Source organism: Capra hircus, chromosome 7, assembly GCF_001704415.2.
Source record: "Capra hircus breed San Clemente chromosome 7, ASM170441v1, whole genome shotgun sequence".
Lineage (NCBI taxonomy): Eukaryota > Metazoa > Chordata > Mammalia > Artiodactyla > Bovidae > Capra > Capra hircus.
In genome coordinates, this window is record NC_030814.1 from 87,671,548 (window position 1) to 87,698,110 (window position 26,563).

Consider the following 26,563-nt stretch of genomic DNA (forward strand, 5'->3'; position numbering starts at 1 on the left):
TTCTGAATATTTCCCTCTTTTCCTAGCCTGCTAAAAATTTTAAAAGTCTTCATGAATGAACTTGGAGTATTATCAAGTGATTGTTTTTCTATCAATAGAGATGATCATCTCACTTTTCCCCCTATTGATATTAATATAATGAATCACACTGATTTTGAAATGCTAAATCAATCCCATAGCTCTGGAAATAAACTCAACTCTGCCGTATGTATGGATATATGTATCACTAGGATTTGATTTTCTAGTATTTGAGAATTTTAAAATATACTTTCATCAAAAAAAAAATGACCTGTAATACTTTTTGAGTAATATTGCTACGTTTTGCTTTCAAAGTATTTCAATTAAAAGAAATTAAACTGGGCTAAGGAAACATATTCAATTTTTCTGTTTTCTGTTAGACTTTATGTGTCATTTCTTCTTTAAATGTTTGTTTAAAAAATTTATCAGTGAAACCATGTGGGTCTGAATTTCTAAATGAGAAGCTATTTAATTTCAGGTTCATTTTCTTTCTAGATATTGGATTATGCAGATTTTCTATTTGTGTAAGGGTGTGTGCCAGTTCTGTTAAGCTGTGTACTTTGAGGAATTTGACTCTAAAATTTCAAACTTATTTGCTTAAAATATTCATAATATCCTTTATTACTTTTTTAAGTTCATTAGATCCATAGCACTATATTCTTTTTTACTCCTGACACTGGTTATGTAATATCTGTTTTGTTCTTGATTATATTTGACAGGGATTTATCAATTTTATTATTCTTTTTGGAGAACCAACTTATGCCTTTGCTGATTCTTAAGTCTGCTTGACAGGTCATTGATTTTAATATTTATCTTTATTATTTCTTTGCTTCTCATTTATGTTGGTATAGTTTGCTGCTCTCTAATTTCATGATGTGAAAACTCATTTAATGTCAGCCTTTAATCCTCATAGCATTAAGGTTTAAATGCTACCTTTCTTGCTCAGCAAGAACGATGTAAGCTGAATTCCACGTTTTGATATGTCATCTTCATTCAGCTAAAAATATTTTCTCATTTTCACAGTGATTCTTCTTTGACAACTGATTTAATATACACTCCTAAATTTCAAGTTGTATTCTGTTGCAGTTCTGTTTTTGTAATTGTTTTTTAAATTAATTCCATGGTGGTCAAAAACTATAAATTGTAAAATTTAAAATCTTTTTTGAGTCTGATGTTCCACCTATGGTCAACTTTTAAAAATATTCCATGTGTACTTGAAAAGCAGATGTAGTCTACTGTTGATATAGTGTTCTCTATATAACTATTATGCAGAGTGTTGTTTCCCTAACTTCATGAACCAACCTCTGCTAGCCTCAAACATGTCTTCTGCATCTTTCTCACTTCTTTTAGCCTTTTAGCTAAAAGAAGAATTCACAGAATTAAAGACAGTTCGGACCTTGCGCTAGATTATGTTTTGGCTTAAGGGAATGCCACAGTTGGTTTGATATTCTCTACAGACCACTAAAACTTTCACCTTATAAGCAATAAGGCAGTTTCATTTTCTTACTGTTCATATGTTCACTGTAAAGATTTTTCATTTCCTTTGAGAACTTGTCCTTTGCCATCACAACTTGGGTGTTTGTAAGAAGCCTAGCTTCCAGCCTATCTTAATTTCAACATGCCCTCCTCATTAAGCTTAATGATTTCCAGCTTTTGATTTAATATGAGAGATGGACAACTGTTCCTTTCACTTGAGCACACAGAGGCCATAGAAGAGTCGTTAAATGACCTAATTTCAATATTGTTGTGTCTTAGGGAAGAGGGAAGCCTGGGCATAGGAAGAGAGATGGGGGAACAGTCAGTTTGGTAGAACAGTCAAAACACAACATTTACCGGCCATCTTATATGGCTGTGGTTCATGGCGCCCCAAAACAAGCATAATAGTAACATCAAAGATCACTGTAACAAATATAATAATAAAAAATGGCACCAATGGACTAGGTTGATGTGGGGCTGCTACAAACCTTCAATTTAAAAAAAATTATTAGGAATACGCAATTAAAAAAAAAAAGCATACCTGTAGGCAACACACATTTGAAAGCAAAAAGTGTTAGTTATTCAGTCGTGTCTGACTCTTTTTGACCCCATGGACTGTAGCCCACCAGGCTCCTCTGTCTGTGGGATTTTCCATGCAAGAATACTGGAGTGGGTTGCTATTTGCTTCTCCACAGGATCTTCCCAACCCAGGGATTGAACCCAGGTCTTCTGCATTGCAGGCAGATTCTGTACTCCCTGAGCTACCAGGGAAGCCCAACACACATTTACATGTACCCATATATTTATTTTGTCCACTGTCCTTTGTTCCACATCTCTGTGCTTCCATCTGAGATTCTCTTCTGCCTGAAAAATTTTCTTTTAGTAAAATGAGTTCTGGTCTACTAATGAAACATTGGATGTGAGAGTTGGACTGTGAAGAAGGCTGAGCGCTGAAGAATTGATGCTTTTGAACTGTGGTGTTGGAGAAGACTCTTGAGAGTCCCTTGGACTGCAAGGAGATCCAACCAGTCCATTCTGAAGGAGATCAGCCCTGGGATTTCTTTGGAAGGAATGATGCTAAAGCTGAAACTCCAGTACTCTGGCCACCTCATGCAAAGAGTTGACTCATTGGAAAAGACTCTGATGCTGGGAGGGATTGGGGGCAGGAGGAGAAGGGGACGACCGAGGATGAGATGGCTGGATGGCGTCACTGACTCGATGGACGTGAATCTGAGTGAACTCCGGGAGTTGGTGATGGACAGGGAGGCCTGGCGTGCTGCGGTTCATGGGGTCGCAAGAGTCGGACACGACTGAGCAACTGAACTGAACTGAATGAAACATTTTCTTAGCATCTATGTGAAAATCTTTAAATTCTGTAACTAATGAAGGTAAAATCACTGCTGTATTTTACCACTGTTCCTTTGGAAGTGTTTTTTCTTCTTTCTAGCTTTATGACTTTCTCTTTACTTTTGTTTTCAATAGTTTTACTATGATGTGCTTACACGTAGCTTGTATTTATCCTGTTAGAGTTTATGTTCATCCTGTAGAGTTTTAAAATCCGTGAGATGACATCTTTTTGGTTTTGGAAAAATCTCTTACTTATAATAATATGGTTATTCCCTCCTGTCCTCTATGACTCCAATTATACAAGGATATGACCTTTTCACTCTGAGTCTCCCAAGGAATAGAAATAAAAATGAAAACAAACAACTGGGACCTAATCAAACAAGCTTTTGCACAGCAAAGAAAACCATAAACAAAACAAAAAGACAACCTATAGGATGGGAGAAAATATTTGCAAATGATGTGACCGACAAGGGCTTAATTTCCAAATTATACAAACAGGTCATACAACTTGACAACAAAACAACCCAACAGATCTGGAGACATTTCTCCAAAGAAGACATACACATGGCCAACAAGCATGTGAACAGATGCTCAACGCTACTAATTATTAGAGAAATATAAATCAAAACTATAATGAGTTGTCATCTCAGAATGGCCAAATAAGTCTACAAATAAATGCTGGAGAGGGTGTTGAGAAAAGTGAACCTTCCTACGGTATTGCGGAAGACAGTACAGATGTTCCTCAGAAAACGGAAAATAGAATTACTATATGATCCAGCATTCCCACTCATGGGTATCTAGCCAAACAAAACTATAATTCAAAGCATACATACATGCATCCCCCTGTATTCACAGCAATACTATTTACAACAGCCAAAACATGGACGCAATCTAAATGTCCATCAATGAATGAATAAGGAAGATGCGGTACATACACACAATGGAATACTCATGCAGCCATAACGAGTAAAATGCCATCTGCAGTAACATGGATACAACTGAAGATTATCATACTGAGTGAAGTAAGAAAAAGACAAATATCACGATATCACTTACATATGGAATCTAAAATAGGACACAAATAAACTTATCTATGAAACAGAAACAAAATCATAGAGAGAGATTAGACTGGTGGTTGCCAAGGGGGGCAGTGTGGGAGAGGGATTAACTGGGAGTTTGGGATCAGCATATATCAACTGGTGTATGTAGAATGGGTAAACAACAAGGTCCTACTGTATGGCACAGAGAACTGTATTTAATATTCTACAATAAACCATAATGGAAAATAATATGAAAAAGAATGCATATATGTATAACTGAGTCACTTTGCTATACAGCACTAACTATAAAATTAACTATATTTCAATGTTTTAAAAAATTAGTCCAGAAAATAAAATGAGGGGGGAAAAAAAAAAACGACTTTTTCACTGTATTGCCTGTCTATCTTCCATTCTATTTTATTTTTCCTTGGACCTGTATACAGTTGACCCTTCAGCATTGCGGGGCATAGTAGCACTTGACCCTCCATGCAGTTTAAAATCTGTGTATAACTTTACAGCTGGTCCTCTGTATCCTTAGCTCTTACATTCACAGATTCAAGCAACTGTGGATCACGTAGTACTGTAGTATGCACAAAATGAAAATATACATGTAAGCGGACCTGCCCAGTTCAAACCACTATTGTTTAAAGAGGTGACTCTTATCTTCTTCCTGCTTATCATTCAATTCCCTAAGTCTCTATTCAGCTAAGTTTTACCTTCTCTTTAACCTAGATGAGATTTTAAGTTATGTTTCAAGTTGTAGAGTTTGGGATTAATTTTTTCACTTTATATTTTCTAATCTTCCGCTAAAATGTCTATGTGTTATCTGTAATATTTGGATCTCCTGAGAGTTGGTTCATATTGTCTGCTTTTTATTCCCTTTAGTTTCTGAGCACTTTTAGATGTATTCCATAGGTTGATATATTCCATAGGTTGATAGTATATTTTTACTATGGTTATTTTGCAAATTCTATCAATTCAGTGTGTATTCACTTATCCTTTGACAGAAAGTTGTTTGATAGGTTTAAAATTTTCAAGGTGTAGCCTTAAGGTGGATTAAGCACATTCGCATTTATTGGTATGACTAATCTATTTTCACTCTCAATTCTGTGACAATATTTTAGGTGTATTTTGTTATATTTATCTCTCTGAGAAACAGGTATTCCTTGCTTTTTAATAAAAAAAATATTTTTTGGTGCCTAGGAAGACCTGTATTTTTATTTTAGGATCACTTCTGTACTTAAACATTTAAAATGTCCTTTAATCCTTGTATTGTTTTCCTTATTTATTACAATTATTTCTCACAATTATTTCTCACACTATTTTCTCTGACACTTTTTTTCCAGTTTTAAGACTAACAGAACAATGTATAAACTTAAGGTGTACAACACTGTTGATATATTTACACATTACAAGGTGATTACCACCATAGCTTTAACTAATAGCTCTATGTCACACAATTACCATTTTTGTAGTGAGATGGTTTAAGATTTGCTCTCTTAGTGACTTTCAAGTATGTAACCATATTTCTGACACTTTTACTTTATCCTGTGTGTCATTTTCATTTACTTGGTTCTTTCCTTACCTTCTTCGATACACCTTATTAAATTTTCATTTGACTTGATTTTCCCTGGGAGAAGCTTACAATTTATTTTTTTCTAAAAGATTTGTTATCCATTCCTTACTAAATGTATACTCTTTTTACTCTTTTTTTGGAGGGGGAGGGGAAGCATTTTCTTTTCTTGGTTTTTAAATTTCTGATTCTACATGCTTTTTGTTTTTTAATACTTCAATTAGTTGACTGAATATATTTAATTCTGTCTGGAGTGCAGCCATACTTTTCATCTGCATGACTAGGATAGGGAGAAACTTTTTCTTAGCTGACATGTAAGAATTATCATTTTTATAATATTGATACATAGATTTGTCAAGTTTCCTTTTTTACCTTTTTGTGATACTAGGATATCTTATGAAATCCCTCATTTAATAGCACCTCTTTTGTCAAACAGGCCTCCTTGATAGCTCAGTTGGTAAAGAATCTGCCTGCAATGCAGGAGACCCCAGTTCAATTCCTGGGTTGGGAAGATCCCCTGGAGAAGGGATAGGATATCCATTCCAGTATTCTTGGGCTTCCCTTATGGCTCAGCTGGTAAGCAATCCACCTGCAACACAGAAGACCTGGGTTCCATCCCTGGGTTGGGAAGATCCCCTGGAGAAGGGAAGAGCTGCCCACTTCCAGTATTCTGGCCTGGAGAATTCCATGGACTCTATAGTCCATGAGGTCACAAAGAGTCAGATATGACTGAGTGACTAAGCACACTCCACTTTTGTCAAATACTTTGAGGGACAGATGTTTTAAGCTATTTTTTTCATTTTGCTAGTGGAAGCAGAGGTGCAAAACCTGATTTTGTGTTCACTTCAGCTTGCAGGAAACTAAAATTTACCCATGTGCTTCTTTAGCACTTAAATGCCAAAGGGAGCTTGTTCCCTTTTTTAAACCTTTTGTCTTAATCCTGAACTCTGCATGTAGATGACTATTCTGCAATCACTCATAATTTCAAATAACGTAGTTTCTGTTCTGACACACGCACAGGTACACGCATATATCACACTTAGTGTACAATTAGTCTTCTTGCAATGTAAGCCAACCATTTCTCCATTTACTAGCTTCCATTTTCTGGGTTTTCTATAGATCTGGATGGTTGGCCTTTACTCATCATAAAGTTTTGTTGGAGGGTTGGGAGTAGAGATGAAGTGAGAGAGATAGCAAGCTGGGAACTGGTGATTTCTCTCTTTATATTTACAACTATTTTCAAGCTTGTGGGCACGGTTTGTGCATAGATTTCTTACACCCTGCTTTTAGTACTACATTGCTTTTGGAGGAAATTTATTTGGAGACAGTTAAGTGTTTACCACTGTCTTCAGTTGCCCAGAAGAAGTAAGACTTAAACGTTTACTTAAAACAATGAATTGATAAAATTCAATAAAGTAATACAGATTTTAAAACTTCAATAATCCTGTCATCAGGTCTTTCTAGTATGACTTCAAACCAAAAAGCTGTAAGAGTTAAAAAACTCAGTAGATTAAAAAAAATAAATTGTAATAAACACAAAATTCACTTTAATTTTTTGAGAGTTATGTTTTACTTGGTAGGAATTTTTTAGGACTTCAAGCCCGGGAGACAGCATCTCAAGTAACCCTGAGAGAACCTCTTCAAGGAGCAAAATTCACTTTAGACTAGTTATAAAATGATAAACAACCTCTTATAACAAAAGTGTTCATTTATACAGTAATAAAAAGTTCTTATGAACACAAATAAAGAGTAACCCAAGTAGAAAAACTGGAAAGAGACATGGATAATAAAAATAAGTCTTCTGTAAAGCGTATGAGAATATGCACAAATTAAAATAAGATTTCATTATTATGTATCAGATTGAGATGATTAACCTATCAGGTAACAAGGAAGGTGTTCAGAAACAGGCATTTCCAATCACCAGCGGTTACTCACGACATTTGTAGAAATGTATACATAATAAAACCATTTGATAGCACTTGTCAAAATAGTAAACATGTTACTTTATGTATACTCAGACCAAATACATATGTACATACTTGTCCAAGTACACACTGGGACCAAGCATTTTTACGAACTGTAAATAATTTCACCTAAAAGATACACTGAGGTATCAAAGATCTGTACTGTTGCAAAATGTTAAGTACAATTTTCTATTTCAAGGATGTAACAGTAGTGAAAAACTAAAAAACAAAATTAAGATTCATCAAATGGTGGAATGAAAATAAAATCCTCAATAACTTCAGAAAGAAAAATCTTAATATTATTTTAGATTACTTTCTATTACTCATAATGCATTTTTACCTAGGCTGCTCATCAATATGATAGAGTTATGGAATTAAAAAATTACCAATCATAAATATATACAGTTGATGTGACTTTTGGGGTGATTTTTAAAATTGTATATATGCACATACTTTTTCTGAAACACTGAGTATAAATTGAAGAGAAAGTGATTCTTGACCCAAAAATGTATCAACATGTATTTCCTTAAAACAAAGACTTTACCTTATACAACCCCCAAAAAATAATCAAAAAGAGAAAATTCAATAGTATCTAACTCAGGTACCCCCAACCTCTGGGATTTAATGCCTGATGATCTGAGGTGGAGATGATGTAGTAATATTAAGAGAAATAAAGTGTACAATAAATGTAATAGTTTGAATAATCTCAAAACCATCACCACCAACCCCAGTGGCTGGAAAAATTTCATGAAACTGGTGCCAAAAAGGCTGGGGACCACTGACCACAGTCCAAGTTCAGATCTCAACTGTGCCAACATCATCATTTATAGCTACGAACCTCTCCTGCCTCCAAGATTTAAAGCAAGATAAAAAGCATTCCATTTAGTTATATCTTTTTTTCTCCTTTAACATGAAACAATTTCTCAGTCTTTCTGTGATGTTTCTTGACATTGGGATATTTGAAGAACATAAGCCAGCAATTTGAAAAACGTCTTTTTGGTCTGATATTTCTTAGTGATTAGTTTCAGGCATGCACTTCCAGCAGGCATATTTCTCAGACATAATGTCCTGTCCTCTTCAGTGCACTGTATCAGGAGTAGTATGGTATCACGATGTCTATACTGATGGCAGGAGCAATAATTTTTGTTACAGTGGTATCATATCCTTCTGTTTCCCCATCAAAAATTTGGTAATTTTTCCCTTCATAAATGATTTGTGGGGAGATAAAAATGAGATTATGTAAGTATCCCATTTCTCAACGAACATTTCCTTCCCTTGTAGCTCAGTCGGTAAAGAATTTGCCTGCAGTACAGAAGACCCGGGTTCGATCCCTGGGTTGGGAAGATCCCCTGGAGAAGGAAATGGCAACCCACTCCAGTATCCTTGCCTGGAAAATCTCATGGACAGAGGAACCTAGTGGACTGCAGTCCATGAGGTTGCAAAGAGTCGGGCACGACTGAGCGACTAACACACAATTATTTTCTAACTAGTCATTCCTTTAAGACATATTAGTTGGCATTTGACTATCAGGAAGAAATTCTCCTTTTCATTCATTCACATTAGAATTTATAAATTCTTTATTATACAGGAAGGTACCATTAATTACTACACATTTTTATTTGGATTCTCATAGTTCCATATTTGGCCAAAGGGAGATCCTTTAATCTAGTTCTCTCACTGGCCTTTCTCTGTCCTTCTGCAAGGCCCCTATAATTCTCTGAGTATTTCCTTACTTTGTAAGGTAGGTGATGCAAATATTTTATATTCTGAGAGACAGATAGGTGGTACACATTTGTAGTATCAATAAATTGTACACTTGAAATAAGTATATATGTATATGTTAATACTCTAGCTAGTGGTGCTTTCTACACTGTTATGAGCAAGCAATTTTAAAACTGTCTTAGGTAAATATTTTGATGATAATGGAGACCAAGTTTCTCACCATTTAGTGAAAGAAGGTACAAATAAAAGAATATGAGAATTAACTCTAGGTTTTATAGATATATATAAAAGAAATAAATACAGAGGTGTATATGTAAGTGTGTATGTATGTGTGTGTATATATATACACTCAGATGTATATTTTCTAGCTCTGTTCACTGAAAGGCCTTACAAGCACTGAGGCACCTGAAGCAATGAAAACAATCAGCTGCCAGATCTTGGCATCTTAATACTGCTTTCCACTAAAAGCAAGCAGATCTCCTCATAGAAAAGGTTAACTCCAGGCTTGGGGCAACATAAGTACAATTCTTCCCTTTAATTAAAAATGAAAATTGATAGATATAAATTTAATAATTAACTTAATAAATTGAACTCTACATTTAAAAATGGCTAAGATAGTAAATTCCCTAAGTGTATTTTACCACAATAAAACAAAAGTATGTACAAGGTGTTGCTTAATCCACATATAACTTCTGGTCTGCCCTCTGTATACATGATTCAACCAACCACACTGTAGTAGTGCAGAATTTACTGCTGAAAAATACCTGCATAAGTGGACTGAGCAGTTCAAATCCATGTTGTCTAAGGGTTAACTGCATATGAAAACACTATGGCAAAAGCACCATTCTTTTTCCATAAAGCATGAGAAATACACATCACAAATAAATGAGAAAACCCTACTGCCTGAAGCAGTTTTCCTAGCATGTCTCTCAATGCACTTATTTAAAAGAAAGAGTTCTGAGGCCTTAATAGATATGCCATGTATACCAACACTTAAAGAAAATAAACATAATACAATACACAGTTTAAGCCTTGAACAAACTTGAGAACCAGTAAAATTTACTGAACATTTATTTACTATATTGGAAGTACTCTGCAATACTATCGAAGACACAAATGGAAAAAAAAAAACTGATCTCAGCCTTTTAGGAGCTTGAAATCCAGTTGCTTATATGAAATTTAGGACACTAAGCTCATGACAATGTAGATGATCCAATTTGGCAAAGAGAGCACAGAATCTAGCTGAAGATGTCAATCTGACTGTAACACTATGAAATAAAGTAGTTTAGTTTTGAACCCTGATATTAAAAGGCTATATTAAGAATTCAGCCTCATTTCTCAATAGTTTAAATCAAATCAGATGACATGATCATCTACATGAGATGCTAGTAGGACAAAGCGTCCATTCAGTATTAGCTGTTTCCTAGCAAGGTCATCTCAGAACAAGGTAAAAGAGAGCTGTGTTCTGGATTCTTCAAATGGCGAGGGAAAAAAGTCTTATTTTCTAAAGTTAAATCAACTACCTAGCTTTCTTGGGAAAAAGTAAAGAACTAATCCTTCAATATACTCTTAAAATATTAAAATGTAAAGCATTTCTTAGATATAATTGTCTCTTTTTTTCTATCTCTTTCTCTCAAGTCCAGGGTACAGAACACAGATGCTCAAAGATTATTACCTATATTGAATAGGAAAGTCAGGGTTCCCTTTCAGAGCTCTTATTTAAATTTTCTGGTGAATGTAGTAAAGGAATTACCAAATTGGTAATACTTTAGATATAACTGCATCATGTTTCAAATTCTCTCAAGAATCAGAAAAAATATTCTAAGTGGGTGAAAATGCATCAAACTAGGTATATATAAATATATATGGTTTGATGCTGCTTAGTAAAACATTTTAAAAGTCACATTAATGGAACCTTTTTGAGTATTTAAAAGATCACTACATTTAAAGATGAAAGTCAAGCGTAACAAAAAGGAATTCAACATTTTTTAAAGTTCTTACCACAATCATTTCTGAAGGTTCTAATACAAGACAATCACATCCTCTTTTTCCTCCAAACTGCTTACCAAAACTATAAAAACAGAAAAATATTTCTTTAGCAAAGGTTATAAAATGTATCAATACAGAAAAAAAAATGAACCAAAAAAACTTAGATGTTAACCAAAAAATTGTGATTCTATCACTTCAAGATTTTCTTAAAAACAAACAAAAAACCCCCCTTCTTTTACTTGCCCAGATATGTGGCCTCAATACACAGTGTGATAATTATTTTAAAAATTCTGCCTTTAACCAGTCTCTAAAACTGATTATAAAAGATATCTATCTAATCTCAAATTTTGAACATCTATTAGTGTGTGTTGAATTAAAGAAAAACCACACTTGCTGCTGCTGCTGAGTCGCTCAGTCATGTCCGACTCTGCGACCCCATGGACTGTGGCCCACCAGGCTCCTCTGCCCATGGGGTTTCTCCAGGCAAGAACACTGGAGTGGGTTGCCATGCCCTCCTCCAGGGGATCTTCCCCACCCAGGAATTGAACCTGGGTCTCCTGCATTGCAGACCGATTCTTTACCACTGAGCCACCAGGGGAGCCCCAAAACCACACCTACTGAAGAGTAACGCTAAAATTATGGAAGATTTTTTTTAATAACAAATTTTTGAAACTGATATTAGATAACAGACATAAAAAAACTTTAAAGATATTATCACTTGAATATATTAAAAAATCAAGTAAAATACAGAAGTGACTCATTAAAAAAAAAAAATAGTGTTAGAGGTCCTGGATAGCTCTTTGGAAAAAATAAAAACTGCAGCAGTACTCAAAGAAAATTTGAGTTTTTATGTATTTGTCTGGAAGAAAGAATTCTACACAAATCAAAAGAAGAAAGCACTCAAAGAAAATACTGGTATTTTCATTTGAAAAGATGAACTGAATTTTTTTAAAAGGTGGGGTATAAAAAAAATACTAGACACACAAAAGGTTAACATACTTAATATGTAATAAAAGCAATCTAAAATACTATAAAATAGAAATTAAGTACCATGGTTAATTATAAAATATATAAATAAAACACTATAAAAAGTAACTTTAAAATTCCACTAATAATGTAAGCAAAACTATAAATACCAAAATATAAACTATTTAATAAGGAAATACAGAAATCACTTATAAAAAACTATACAATTTTATTGATGAATTGAAAATAGGGCTTAATAAAAGAAGTGATACAGCATATACTTACAAGGAAGCTATTATAAAAATATCAACTTTCCACAAAGTATATGATTATATACAAATATTAGTTTACAACAAAATACTAATCAAAATCCAAATGAACTTACTTTTTAACATAACAAAAAAATCCCTGCTGTTTTTTCTTAAGCACCTGCCTGTATTTTTTTGTTGTTGTTCTTCCTCCCACCAAAACTCCTACCTTATGTAATACATAAAACAATAAAAGCAAATATGTAAAAGTTTACTTTCAAGATGGAATAACAGGGAATAGATTTACTCTCCTACATGAAAGAAAAAACAAAAAAAAAAAGGAAAATCAGACAAAACACATTAAGCAACAGTTTCAAGATTTTGGAAAGTAGGCAGGGCATGTATATGGATGCTTTAGAGAGGAAATTAAAAACCTAAGATGACCCTTACAATATCCCAATTTTACTAATTACAGGTAATCTCCAGGCCACAATGCAAAAAGGGAGAAACCGAGCACAGTCTGCCAGTGTCACTGAATTGAAAAGACAGAGACAGATTTGGGGTGTGGAAAGACCGGGCTTCCCGGTGGCTCGGATGGTAAAGAGCCTGTATTATGTATTCTACATAACTTGTATTATGTGGAAGACCACATAATACACGGGACATTGGGTAGGATCTTCAGAAATCTATTTCCTTTGCAATGTGATAAATTAGTCTAAAGAAGTGCTGCTAAGTCACCCCAGTCGTGTCCAACTCTGTGAGACCCCATAGATTGTAGCCCATCAGGCTCCCCAGTCCCTGGGATTCTCCAGGTAAGAACACTGGAGTGGGTTGCCATTTCCTTCTCCAATTTATGAATGTGAAAAGTGAAAGTGAAGTCTCTCAGTCGTGTCCGACCCTTAGCGACCCCATGGACTGCAGGCCACCAGACTCCTCCGTCCATAGGATTTTCCAGGCGAGAGTACTGGAGTGGGGTGCCATTGCCTTCTCCAAAGAAGTGCTACACTCACTCAAACAAATTCCAATTAAGTGAACTACATGTCAGAAGAAAGCCTAATACTACTCTGCTGCTAAGTCACTTCAGTTGTGTATGACTCTGTGCGACCCCATAGATAGCAGCCCACCAGGCTCCCCCATCCCTGGGATTCTCCAGGCAAGAACCCTGGACTGGGTTGCCATTTCCTTCTCCAATGCATGATAGTGAAGTCGCTCAGTCGTGTCTGACCCTCAGCGACCCCATGGACCGCAGCCTTCCAAGGTCCTCCATCCACTGGATTTTCCAGGCAAGAGTACTGGAGTGGGGTGCCATTGCCTTCTAAAATACAGCAACACAGAAATCTGTTTTGGAATACAGCAACACAGAAATCTGACATCCAGTAAAACAAAAAAATATCATGCAAAGAGGACTATATGATCCATAGCCAAAGAAAAACCAATCTATAAAAACAGATCTACAGCTGTCAGCAGTGAGAGAATCAACAGACAACACTGAAACAGCTATTTCTAAGTATGCTCCAAATGTTTAAGAAAGTGAGATAAACATGAATTCAACAGAGAAACAGAAGTTTTTCTTTTTTTTTTAAGACCTAGTGGAATATTCTACCACATCACATAGGTAGACACACAGTGTCTGATTGTGCCAGTTTTTAGTAGTGTTAACAACAGTGAGTGGTTTCAGACACTGTCAATTTAATATGCTCACAATACTATAAATCTTCCTATCAATTTTCCATCTATTAGATTTAGTATCCTTTTTTGATTGGTGACCAGACCTCAAGTGTTATTAGGGGCTACTGAAAAAGCCATTTTATAATTGTATCATTCCTTCTGAATTTATCAGCTAAAGTACTGACGTAAAGCAACATACTCCAACTATTTGAATTCCTAGAACAATAACTTAAACAAGAAAGGCATGAGAAAAGCTGCACTGGAGATGACATGACTGTACATTAAGCAGATTCTATACATTCTGTTTTCAGGGAATTCCAGTCCAGTGGTTAGCGCTCGGGGCTTTCACTGCTGTGGCCTAGGTTTGATCCCTGGTCAAGGAACTAAGACGCTGACTGCAAGCAGTGTGGCACAAATTAAATTGGTACGGACAAATTATTATTATTATTTTTTAAAGAAACAAGTGAATTTACCAAGATTGAAGGATTCAAGCTCAATATTAAAAAATTAATGCTTTTATTGTATATTATCAATGAACAATCTGAAAACAAATTAATTCCATTAAAGATAGAATGAAAACCAGAATACTTGAGATAAGTTTATAAAAACATGCACAAAATCTCTATAAAACTGCCAACTAAAAAATCTATAAAACACTCACAAGAAAATTAAGATGTCCTAAATAAGATACACCTCATTTATGGGTGGAAATGTTCTACAAACTCAATGTAATCAACAAGTTGCCTTAGAGACACTGACATGATGATTATAAAATTTACACAGAAATGTAAAAGATCTAAAATAACTAAACTAATTTTGGAAAACAAGAAGATGGAATATTTATGTTACATTTCATGGTAATTTTATAAAGCTAGATGGTAACCCACTCCAGTGTTCTTGCCTGGAGAATCCCAGGGATGGGGGAGCCTGGTGGGCTGCCGTCTCTGGGGTCGCACAGAGTTGGACACGGCTGAAGCGACTTGGCAGCAGCAGAATACTCAAGACAGTATGGCATCAGATTATTTTATAGATCAATAACAAAGGACTGAGAGAACAAAATCAGACCGACACATATATGTTCAACTGATTTTTGATAAAAGTGCCAAGGGAATTCAATGAGGGAAAAGATACTATCTACAAGTAGTAATCCATTCCAGTGTTCTTGCCTGGAGAATCCCAGGGACGGCTGAGCCCGGTGGGCTGCCGTCTATGGGGTCGCACAGAGTCGGACATGACTGAAGCGACTTAGCAGCAGCAAGTGACAAAACAACCATATATCAATACAGAAAAAAGGAAGATTTTAATACCATAATCAAAAATTAGAAATGGATCAGAGATATAAATGAAAAAATGGAAATTAAAAACTTCTCACAGCAAAGAATTTTTGTACATGTCCTAGACAAGGGTTACTGAAGAAGTTTCCTTCCATATAGTTAAATTTAAAAAATTTTATCAAGAACGAGTTTTGAGTTTTGTCAAATATTTTTTTTTTCCTGCTTTCTGAAAGGATCATGTAGCTTCTGTCCACTCTTTTACTAATGGAGAATACTACATTAATTGTTTTATGGATTTTAAACTTCCTTGCATTCCTAGGATAAACCTAACCTGATCACAAATGTCTAATACTTCTAATATATTCATGGGTTTGGTCTGCTATTATTTTGTTAATTTCTACATGTATGTTCATGAGAAATGCAGTTTTCTTACAATAGTACATCATCATGATAATACTATATTCATAAAGGAGATTGAAAAATTCCTTCTTCCATTTCTCAAAAAAGTTTACATATGTATTAATGTTAATAATAATGCTTCATTAAATATTTCTCTGTGGGGCCAAGCTGGCGTGAGCGTTCGAGGCCCATTTCCAGCGTTGTCCCATTGGTAGAGCCTCTGGCTATCCCCAGGAGGGTGAGTTGGCACTAATGGTGAAGTATTAGTGGGTCGGGGCAGCCCACATGGTCCTCGCCCTCTGGCTAAGAGGTCTCCTACCCACCCTTGGGTCCTCCCACCTCCGCTGCTGAGGGCCCCGTGCTCCCCCAGCCTCTCCACAGGGAAGCACTGGTGAACAGGGTGGCTCTCAGAGCCCACTGGCTCTGAGAATTAAAACTGAGTCAACCTGGAATCAAGATGCTGGAAGAAATATCAATAACCTCAGATATACAGATGACACCACCCTTATGGCACAAAGTGAAGAAAAACTAAAGAGCCTCTTGATGAAAGTGAAAGAGGAGAGTACATGTTTTAACTACTTGAGTATCACCGACTCAAGGGACATGAGTTTGGGCAAGCTCTGGGAGTTGGTGATGGACAGGGAAGCCTGGCGTGCAGAGTCAGACACGACTGAGTGATTGAACTGAACTGAGTTCTGATAAAAGCTTGTTGTCTAAAACATATAAATAACTCTTAAAACAAAGATACAAAAACAAACAACATAATTTAAAAATGGGTGAAAGACCTTAACAGACACTCAAGCAAAGAATGCAAATTAAAGTAACAAGATACACTTTGTCAGAAACACCAAAATCCAGATCCCTGACAATACCAAATGCTGCAAAGGACGTGGAGGAACAAGAACTCTCATTCATTGCTGCTAATAATGCAAAATGGTACAGCCACTTTGGAAGACAGTTTGGCAATTTCTTACACAACTAAAAATACTCTTACCATATGATTCTGTAATCATGTTCCCTGGTATTTACCCAAAGGAGCTGAAAATTTATATCCACAGAAACACTTGTACCTTGATGTTTATAGCAACTATTCACAATTGGCAAAATATGGAGGCAACCAAGATACTCTTCAGCATGTGACTGGATAAACAAACTGTGGTACATTCAGATGACAGACTATTATTCAGTGCTATAAGAAATGCGCTATTAAGCTATGAAGAGACACGGAGGAAACATATTATGTATTTCTAAGTGAAAGAATCCAATCTGAAAACACTATACATGGTATGATTTCAACTATATGACACCGTGGAAAACGCAAACCTATAAAAAAGCCAGGGGTTGGTAGAAAGGTAGAATTCAGAGGAATCTGAGGACTGGGAAACGACTCTGTATACTACTATAATGGTGAAAATACAGCTTTATATGTTTGTCCAAACACAAAGAATGTACATTACCAAGAGTGAACCCTGATATAAACTGTACTTTGGGTGAAGTTCATCACCTCTAACAAACGTGCCACTTCTGTGAGAGTAGCTCATAATGGTGTAGACTAGGCATGAGCAGGGGCAGAAAGTACATGAAAAATCTGGACACCTTCCACTCCATGGTGTAAACCTAAAACTGCTGTAAAAAAGTCCATTATGAAATAAACAATAATTTTTTTTATGAGAATCCTATCAGGATTTATAAAACAAGCATATCCTTACATTCATATGTAAAAACAAAGAACCTAAAATAAGCAAAATCACTCTAAAAATGAACAAAGCTGTAAGACTCAAGGTACTGATTTGACAACTTACAACAAGCCACAATCATTAAGGTAGAAGATCAGTACCAAAATAGAAAAATAGTTAAATGAAACAGAGTAAACATTAGTTCAGCAAAAGCAAACAAACAGACATACATATGGTCAACTGATTTTTAACAAAAGCAATTCAATGCCTTCTAAAATGGCAATGGGTCAACCGGCTATTCTTAAGCAAAAACACACAAAAAAGAGAAACAAAACCAAAACCAAAAATGAAGTCATAATGGACTAGACCAAACTATAATAGCTCAAACTGAAAACCATCCAGAAAAAGTCATAAGAGAAAACTATGCAATTAGGCTAAACAAATATTTCCTAGATACACCACCAAAATCTAGGTCCTCAAAAGAAAAAAAAAAACTGAATCTCATGAAAACATAAAACACTCGTGCTTCAAAAGACACTATTAAGAAAAGGAAAAAACAAGCCACAGAAAAAAGAAAATACATGCATATCATATATCTGACAAAGAACCTGTAACTTTTATCTAAAATATCTAAGTTCTTAAAACTTGCTAAAAACAAACACAATTAAAAATCATACATCTCATGAAGAACTTATATCTAAAACATAAATTCTTACAACTTAAGACATAATATAAATGAAAAATGGAGAAACGCTTTGAACAGACATTTCAACAAAGGTACAGGAATGCTTAATAAGCACATAAGAGCCTCAACAGTAATAGTCACTATACTGAAATACAAGTTAAAATCACTGAGATAGTTAAACACATACTAGAAGAGTAATAATCAAAAGACTGTCAATACCAAGTGAAGGAGAGGATGCAAAAAATGATATCCATGGTACGTTCTTGGTCCATATGTAACATAATAGTGATCTTTTAAGCAATTTGGACCTTTCCTCAAAAATTAAATATATATTTATATGACATAGCAATCCTCTCCTGCATATCTACAAAAGAAAAAATAAATACACAGCCCATGTAAAGACATGTATTTGAATCTTTATAGCAGCATTATTCATAAAAGCCCCTAAACTAAAACAATAAAATTTCTAACTTTTCATCTTCTCATGAATGGCTAGACAAAATGTGAAATCTTCTTAGAATGAAATACAATTTAACAATTGAAAAAAATACACATGCTACAACTGTTATAGTCTAAAACAGCGATGAACCTCAAAGACATTATGCTAAGTGAAAAATGCCAAAACAAAGACTACTTTTAAATATCTGCACAAGGTAGATATTGAGACAGAAAGTCTGTCAGATTTTAACTGCAAAAGAGCATGCAGAACTTTTTCAGGTAAAGAAGTCTAAAACTATGGTGTACCAATGTATATATGAATCATAAATTATTAGAGTAAAAATTTATGGGTGAATTTTATGGTATGTAAATTATACACCAGTAAAGCTAGTTTAAGAAAACTGTCTAAGAATACACAGAAGAGAATATTTACAAACTTGGAATAAACAAAGATTAGCAGAACACGTTTAAGTACTTCAAATAAATTAGTAGAACACTTAAGTACTTTGGACCTCTCACACTTAAAGAAGTTATCATTGAAAAACAAAAAGGCAAGACATAATCTGGGAAAAATACTGAAGAATTGATGCTTTCAAACTGCGGTGGTGGAGAAGCCTCTTAAGAGTCCCTTGGACAGCAAAAAGATTAAACCAGTCCATCCTAAAGGAAATCAACCTGAATATTCATTGCAAGGACTGATGCCAAAGCTCCAATACTTTGGCCACCTCTTGCAAAGAGCCAACTCATTGGAAAAGACCCTGATGATGGGGGAAAGATTGAGGGCAGGAAGAGAAGGGGGTGATGGAGGATGGGATGGTTGGATGGCATCACCTACTCAATGAACTTGAGTTTGAGCAAACTCTGGGACACAGTGAAGGACAGGGAGGCCTGGCATGCTGCAGTCCATGGACTGCAGAGTCTGACATGACTGAGCGACTGAAGAGTTAACTACTTCAAATTCAGAATGACAATGGGTCACAGTTTAAAGGTGAGTTAATACAGGAGTTGCCCGGGAACATAATATACCATGGATCTTTCATATTTCTTATCCTCAAGCTGCTGGTTTGAAAGAATGAATGGTCTGCTTACACAGCAACTCATTAAACTTGGAGAGGGCTCTTATAAAAACCAGAGGACTAACTTAAATACTGACTTCAATATTTCAAGTAACAGACCTATAAGAGAATCATAAACTCCTTGGATGAAGATGACTATACAAAACTCACAAATTCATAGAACAGACTTTTGTCCTGAAACAACTGAGTACTGAGAAATTATCCCAGGGGCATTAGCTTCTTTCTGAGCTACTCCTGAGGCCACTGGGCTGGATTTGACTCCATATCCAAACTTGGCTTTATTAAAGTTTTGATATGGGCTATTCCAACTGGTATAGGAATTAGAATGCCTTGGGGGCACTTTGGATTAATAAAAAGAACACTTCAGTTTAGTATTAAAAGGGATCTGTGTCCATGGGGGCAGTTACAGACCCAAGCTACAGACCCCATTTCTCCTTACTACCAAGGAGAAATCCGAGTAATTCTACAAAATGAAGGAAAAGATGATTTACTATAAACATGATTTACCAACTGCTCATTCTTCCACATGTAACTGACAAAGTACAAAAAGGAGAATGTTCCTCCTTACTAACAGAGGTGATGGAGGGTTTGGATCCACAAATGAAATACATGTAATTGAAGCTAAAGTCTGAGTAAAGCAGCCTAACAGTCCTCCCTTACCTGCTGATTTTACTGAGCAGGGGAAGGATAATACCATATTAGTAACGATTCCTGGACAAGAAAAATGAAAATACGTGCCACTAACCCACTACTATTCTTGTGAACAGACATTCTTGGAAGTCTGACCGTAATGTGGAATGTCATCCACGTCTGAACTTCTGGCCACTGTGCTAAGAGAACATAAAGAAAGTCACCGGGGAACCTATAGCTGGAGAAATGTGAACCAGACCTCAACTCAAGGTAACTCTGCCTGCCCTGCAAGCAAGGCCTGTCCTTTCTTAACTTTGACTTTTTATGGACAAAACTTATGTCTACTAGATGACACTAATTTCACATGTTATCCATTGTACCTGGGGAAGAGTACTGGTTGACATATTTTGCTGGAAATTATCTGGACTTTATTAGTCACACCCACTTACTGATAAGAGTATGACAAGGCTAGCAAGGGATTGCTATGTGGATCAAGATCTTGCATTTGGGAACCCTAATTATAGGAGAACTCCATCAACTATTGTGAATGGACTATCTTCCCTAAATCCTATGGTGTTTGAAATAGCCCCTTAATTTGTATGTACTGTAACCAATGAGGTAGAAACTACTACTACCTATCAGGAACCCCTGTTTCCAGATGCCTAACACATGCTGATCATTTGTATTGGAAGAGAACCACCTACTACTGTCCCCTCATGAGAACTCAAGTATTATGGATTCAAACATTATTCCCTACTCTTTCTGTTCCCAATATTAGCTTCCTCTTAGAACCATTATGGAAGATTTTGCAAGGAACCAAATAGTTGAAAAATGTCACAGATACACATAATCATATCTTGATAGAACATTCTGTTCTTACTATTATTGCTATCAGTAAGTTAATGGGTGTAGGAATTGATGCACAAAAACATACTTCTCATTCATGGTGGAACTTTTTCTTTACTAAATCCTCTACTGCTGAAAAATTGTTTTCTGCATTATTTAACCCATTACTTGTTTCTCTGATCACTTTATTTCTACTGACTCTCTGGAACTGTTATTTGACTTACAGAATTAAGGAGACTTCTCATGTTACTTAGCTTATTTCTATGCTCTTCAGCCTGAACAACCGTGAGGCCGTCTGTTAAGGAAATTAAAATGGAGGAAGTCTTGTTCAGAAGCGAAGAGCAGACCTCTGACCTGCTTCTGACCTTCCTGGACAATGCCCATATTCTGTGCCTGCCCACAAGCACAGAAAGTCAGATGGCACTTTAGATAAGAAAGGGAGTGGGTTTTGGAATTCTTGAGCCCCTGGAAGTCTGGCCAACATCCCTGGGGAATATCAAAATCCTGTGACTCATAAGATTAAACATACAGCACTGTAACAAGGTTAAAGTAAAAGGAGAGCTGCAGTTTTGCTTGTAAACTGATAATGATATCAGTTTGTGGCCTGAGATTATAAATCAAAGCCCCCAAAGCTGCAATTTGAAGTCTCACCCATGGGGTGGATGAACTACCCAGACTGCTGTTAACAAGGGACTTCCCAGCACTGTTCAAGGCTGAATGCAGATTATTTATGCTGGACCTTTTCTATCATGGAGGAGGAATATATTTGTCCTCACTGGAACAAACACATATTCTGGACGTGATTGGCTTTTGCCATCCACAATGCTTCTGCCAGAAGCGCTGTCCACAGGCTCACAAAATGCCATTGATAGCCTCAGCACTCTAGACAGCATCATTTTCAATCAAGGTATTCATTTTGCAGCAGCAGAAGTACAGCAATAATTTCTGTCTGTCCCAACAGGCAGAATACATGGATTTCATATTCAAGGCATGGAAGTAACAGTGGTTCTTCTCACCGTTATACTTAATAACTCATTCACAGAATTTATACTTCCTCTTCCTAAAACTTTGAGCTCTGCTGGTTTTGAGTCTTAGTCCTGCTAGATTATTTCTAGCAGGAAACACAGCAAGTCACTGAATTAGTGACTTCCACCTGGGCACTGAACCGAAAGGCAGAAAAGGGGCTTATTCTACTAGCCTGAGTGATTGATTACAATCACCAAGGAGAAACTGAGTTGCTGCATAAAACGGAGGCCAGCAGAACTACATCTGAAGCCCAGGAGGTTCTTTTGGACTCTGTCCAGTGCTTTCAAGTCCACTATTAAAGTTAATGGAAAACTAACAGCAACCCCAAGTGGCGGGTGAGGGGTGGGGTGGGCAGGGAAGAACCAAACAAGGGATAATTAAGGACCCTTAAGAAATGAAGGTTCTGTGCCCATTATCAGGTAAAGAACCCAGAACAGCTGAAATTCTGGTTGAAGGCAGAAGTACTGAATGGGTGGTAAAAAGAGGAAGCAAGATCAACTACGGATTTGTGACCAATGATGGAAACAGGACTATATGTGGTATACATGGTCCGGGGTTGTATATGTTAACCATTTTCTTCTTCCCTCTCTTCCCCATATCTATTTTATATATAAGTTGTTGGAAGTGAACTTTATAAGGTAGTCTGGAGTTAACAATATTCAGAGGCACTGTGATGAAAAGTATAACTAATACAGCGAACACTGACGATTGGGACTGTGCATCCCCTTGTTTCAGGGAGATGGTAAGAACTTTACTTACATGAAGGATAGCTGTATCTTGTTAAATGAAAAGAGAATTGGGTAGAAGCTCAAATGTGTTCAGAAGCATTCATATGAAAACTGAGTAACCAAGGGAGTGGACTGTACCAGGGTCCCCAACCTCTGGCATCTAACGCCTGATGATCTGAGGTGGAGCTGATGTAATTATAGAAACAAAGTGCCCAATAAACATAATATGCTTGAATCATCCTGAAACCACCTTCTCCACTCTGGTCTATGGGAAAACTGTCTTGCACAAAATCTGTCCCTGGTGCTAAAAAGGTTGGAAAGCATGGCACTGTACCATTTATTTATTGCCTCTCAAGTTCAAATGTATTTGCTCTCAGTTTCAAATTTACTTTATAATAAAGGATCTGGATTTAATCAAGATTCTCCTTTGGCTGGCTGTTAATATCAAAGCTTCGTCAGTAGAGGGGGCTAGTACAAAGAAACGGCAAATACTTTCCTACACTTGGCAGGGTAGGCGTGTGTAAGGCAAAGGGAGGTCCCATCTCCAGCCTCAGGACCCATCTGCACCCTGAGTGGGCTGGGGGTCAGGAAGGACTATACTGTTTACCAGTCCTAGTCAGACTTTCTCTCCCTGACAGCCTTGATTCACTAACCATGGACAGCTCTGGCCCAGAGCAACCAGGGGAACTTTGTCATTAGCTACTGGGCTACAAGCAACATATTCACCAACAAAAGTTCTGAATTTCAGTTTTGGGGAGAAAGCTCCCCTTTCAAGTTTATTCCTTCCTGGGGTACTCTCCCTTAGCACCTTTATTCTTCTTAGTACCTAATTTCTTGAAAATGAATAATTCTTTGAAGGGTCCCTGTTCAAATGACCATGTGGTTTCTGTCTATTCACTGATAAAGCAGTAACAGACAGCTTGATAGCTAAAGAAACAGTTTATACTTTTATAAACAATACTATTATTCCTCTTATATTCAGTTCAGTTGCTCGGTCGTGTCCGACTCTTTGCGACCCCACGAATCGCAGCACGCCAGGCCTCCCTGTCCATCACCATCTCCAGGAGTTCACTCAAACCCACGTCCATTGAGTCGGTGATGCCATCCAGCCATCTCATCCTCTGTCGTCCCCTTCTCCTCCTGCCCCCAATCCCTCCCAGCATCAGAGTCTTTTCTTTTATTAGGGAGTGCTATATTCTATAGGTTATCATAATCATGACATCTCAATGCCATTATATTTGCAGAAGCCAAAAATCATTTGATGTTTACTATATGCTAAATCATCTAAATCATAAGATGGCAGAGCAGAAGGTCGTGTGCTCATCTTCTTGTGCAAGAACCTCAAAACTGCAACTGGCTGCTGAACAACCATCGACAGGAGAAAAAGAACTGCAAAAACATAAAATGGTTGTCTCAGGAGGCCTTACAAATAGCTGAGAAAAGAAGAGAAGAGAAAGGCAAAGGAGAAAAGGAAAGATATACCCATTTGAATGCATAGTTCCAAAGAATAGCAAGGAGAGATAAAAAAGCCTTCCTCAGGGATCAGAGCAAAGAAATAGAGGGAAAAAACAGAATGAGAAAGGACTAGAGATCTCTTCAAGAAAATTAGAGATACCAAGGGAACATTCCATGCAAAGACGGGCTCAATAAAGGAAAACAGTATGGACCTAACAGAAGCAAAAGATATTAAGAAGAGGTGGCAAGAATACACAGAAGAACTATACAAAAAAGATCTTAATGACCCAAAAAAGATCTTAATAACCATGATGGTGTGATCATTCACCTAGAGCCAGACATCCTAGAATGAAAAGTCAAGTGGGCCTTAGGAAACATCACTGTGAACAAAGCTAGTGGAGGCAATGGGATTCCAGTTGAGCTATTTCAAATCCTAAAAGATGCTGCTGTGAAAGTGATACACTCATATGCCAGCAAATTTGGAAAACTCAGCAGTGGCCACAGGACTGGAAAACATCAGTTTTCATTCCAAACCCAAAAAAAGGCGATGCCAAAAAATGTTCAAACTACCACACAATTACATTCATCTCAAATGCTAGCAAAGTAATGCTCAAAATTCTCCAAGCCAGGCTTCAGCAATACGTGAACCGTGAACTTCCAGATGTTCAAGCTGGATTTAGAAAAGGCAGAGGAACCAGAGGTCAAATTGCCAACATCTGTCAGATCACAGAAAAAGCAAGAGAGTTCCAGAAAAACATCTACTTCTGCTTTATTGACTACACCAAAGTCTTTGACTGTGTGGATCAAAACGAACTGCGGAAAATTCTTAAAGAGATGGGAATATCAAACCACCTTACCTGCTTCCTGAGATATTTGTATGCAGGTCAAGAAGCAACAGTTAGAATCGGACATGGAACAATTAGTTCCAATTTGGGAAAGGAGAACATCAAGGCTGTATACTGTCACCCTGTTTAACTTATATGCAGAGTACATCATGAGAAATGCTGGGCCGGATGAAGCACAAGCTGTAATCAAGATTGCCGGGAGAAATACCAATAACCTCAGAAGCAAAGAGGAACTAGAGAGCCTCTTGATGAAAGTGAAAGGGGAGAGTGAAAAAGCTGGCTTAAAACTCAACATTCAAAAAACTAAGAATCATGGCATTCAGTCCCATCACTTCATGGCAAATAGATGAGGAAACAATGACAGACTATTTTGAGGGGCTCCAAAATCACTGCAGCCATGAAACTAAAAGATGCTTGCTCCTTGGAAGAAATGCTATGATAAACTTAGAAAGCAAAAACATTACTTTGCCAACAAAGGTCCACCTAATCAAAGCTATCGTTTTTCCAGTAGTCATGTATGGATGTGAGCGTTGGACCATAAAGAAAGCTAAGTGCCAAAAAATGATGCTTTTGAACTGCGGTGTTGGAGAAGATTCTTCAGAGTCCCTTGGACGGCAAGGAGGTCAAACCAGCCAATTCTAAAGGAAATCACTTCTGAATATTCATTGCAAGGACTGAGGTTGAAGCCCCAATACTTGGGCCACCTGATGGGAAGAACTGACTCATCAGAAAAGACCCTGATGCTGGGAGAGATTGAAGGTAGGAGGAGACTGGGATGACAGAGAACAAGATGGTTGGATGGCATCACCGACTCGATGGGCATGAGTTTGAGCAAGCTCCAGGAGTTGGTGATGGACAGGGAAGCCGGCACGATGCAGTCCATGAGGTTGCAATGAGTTGGACACGACTGAGCAACTGAACTGATATGCTAAATATTAATCTAGGTTATTTTATTTGCATTGACTCATTTAATCCTAACAATCACCCTCCAATAACCTCTCAAACAAACATCTCCCAAACACAAAATATAAATCTCCTACACAGGAACTGTTCTCTAAATGACAATTAAATACACTTCTATAATCATCTTTGCTGTGAAGTTCATGATGGTTACATTAAAGCATACCATGACTTTGTTTTAAAAATCTCATATTATTGGGAGTTCCCTGGTGGTTCCATGATTAGGATTTGGTGCTTTCATTGCCATGGGCCCAAGCTCAATACCTGGTCAGGGAACTAATATTCCACGGGCCGAGTGGTACAGCCAAAAAAAAAAAAAAAAATTCAAACAAAAAAACAAAACACTAACAAAAAAGAAAACCTCATACTATCCATTATTTAAAACAAACTTCAATGTCTTGGTTACAAACTAACGGTGAATCATTGTGGCTGATTAATGGCTTCATAAAGTGATCACAACAAATTCTTAACCACTCATTAACAGCAGAAAAGAGTGATAAAATAGTCAAAAGAA

General features: G+C 36.7%; 1 protein-coding gene across 7 annotated transcripts in view; it reads right to left on the reverse strand.

Moving 5' to 3' along the window:
- The window catches only part of RAPGEF6 (Rap guanine nucleotide exchange factor 6), a 219,080-nt gene that overhangs the window by 150,362 nt on the left and 42,155 nt on the right, over positions 1-26,563 (reverse strand). For 6 of the 7 annotated variants that reach the window (XM_005682634.3, XM_005682636.3, XM_005682632.3 and 3 more), the window contains exon 5: positions 11,142-11,211. The exons of the other annotated variant lie outside the window; for it this stretch is intronic. In XM_005682634.3, the coding sequence (XP_005682691.1) occupies positions 11,142-11,211 (70 nt within the window). The remainder of the gene's footprint in view (positions 1-11,141; positions 11,212-26,563) is intronic. 7 annotated transcript variants of the gene reach the window in all.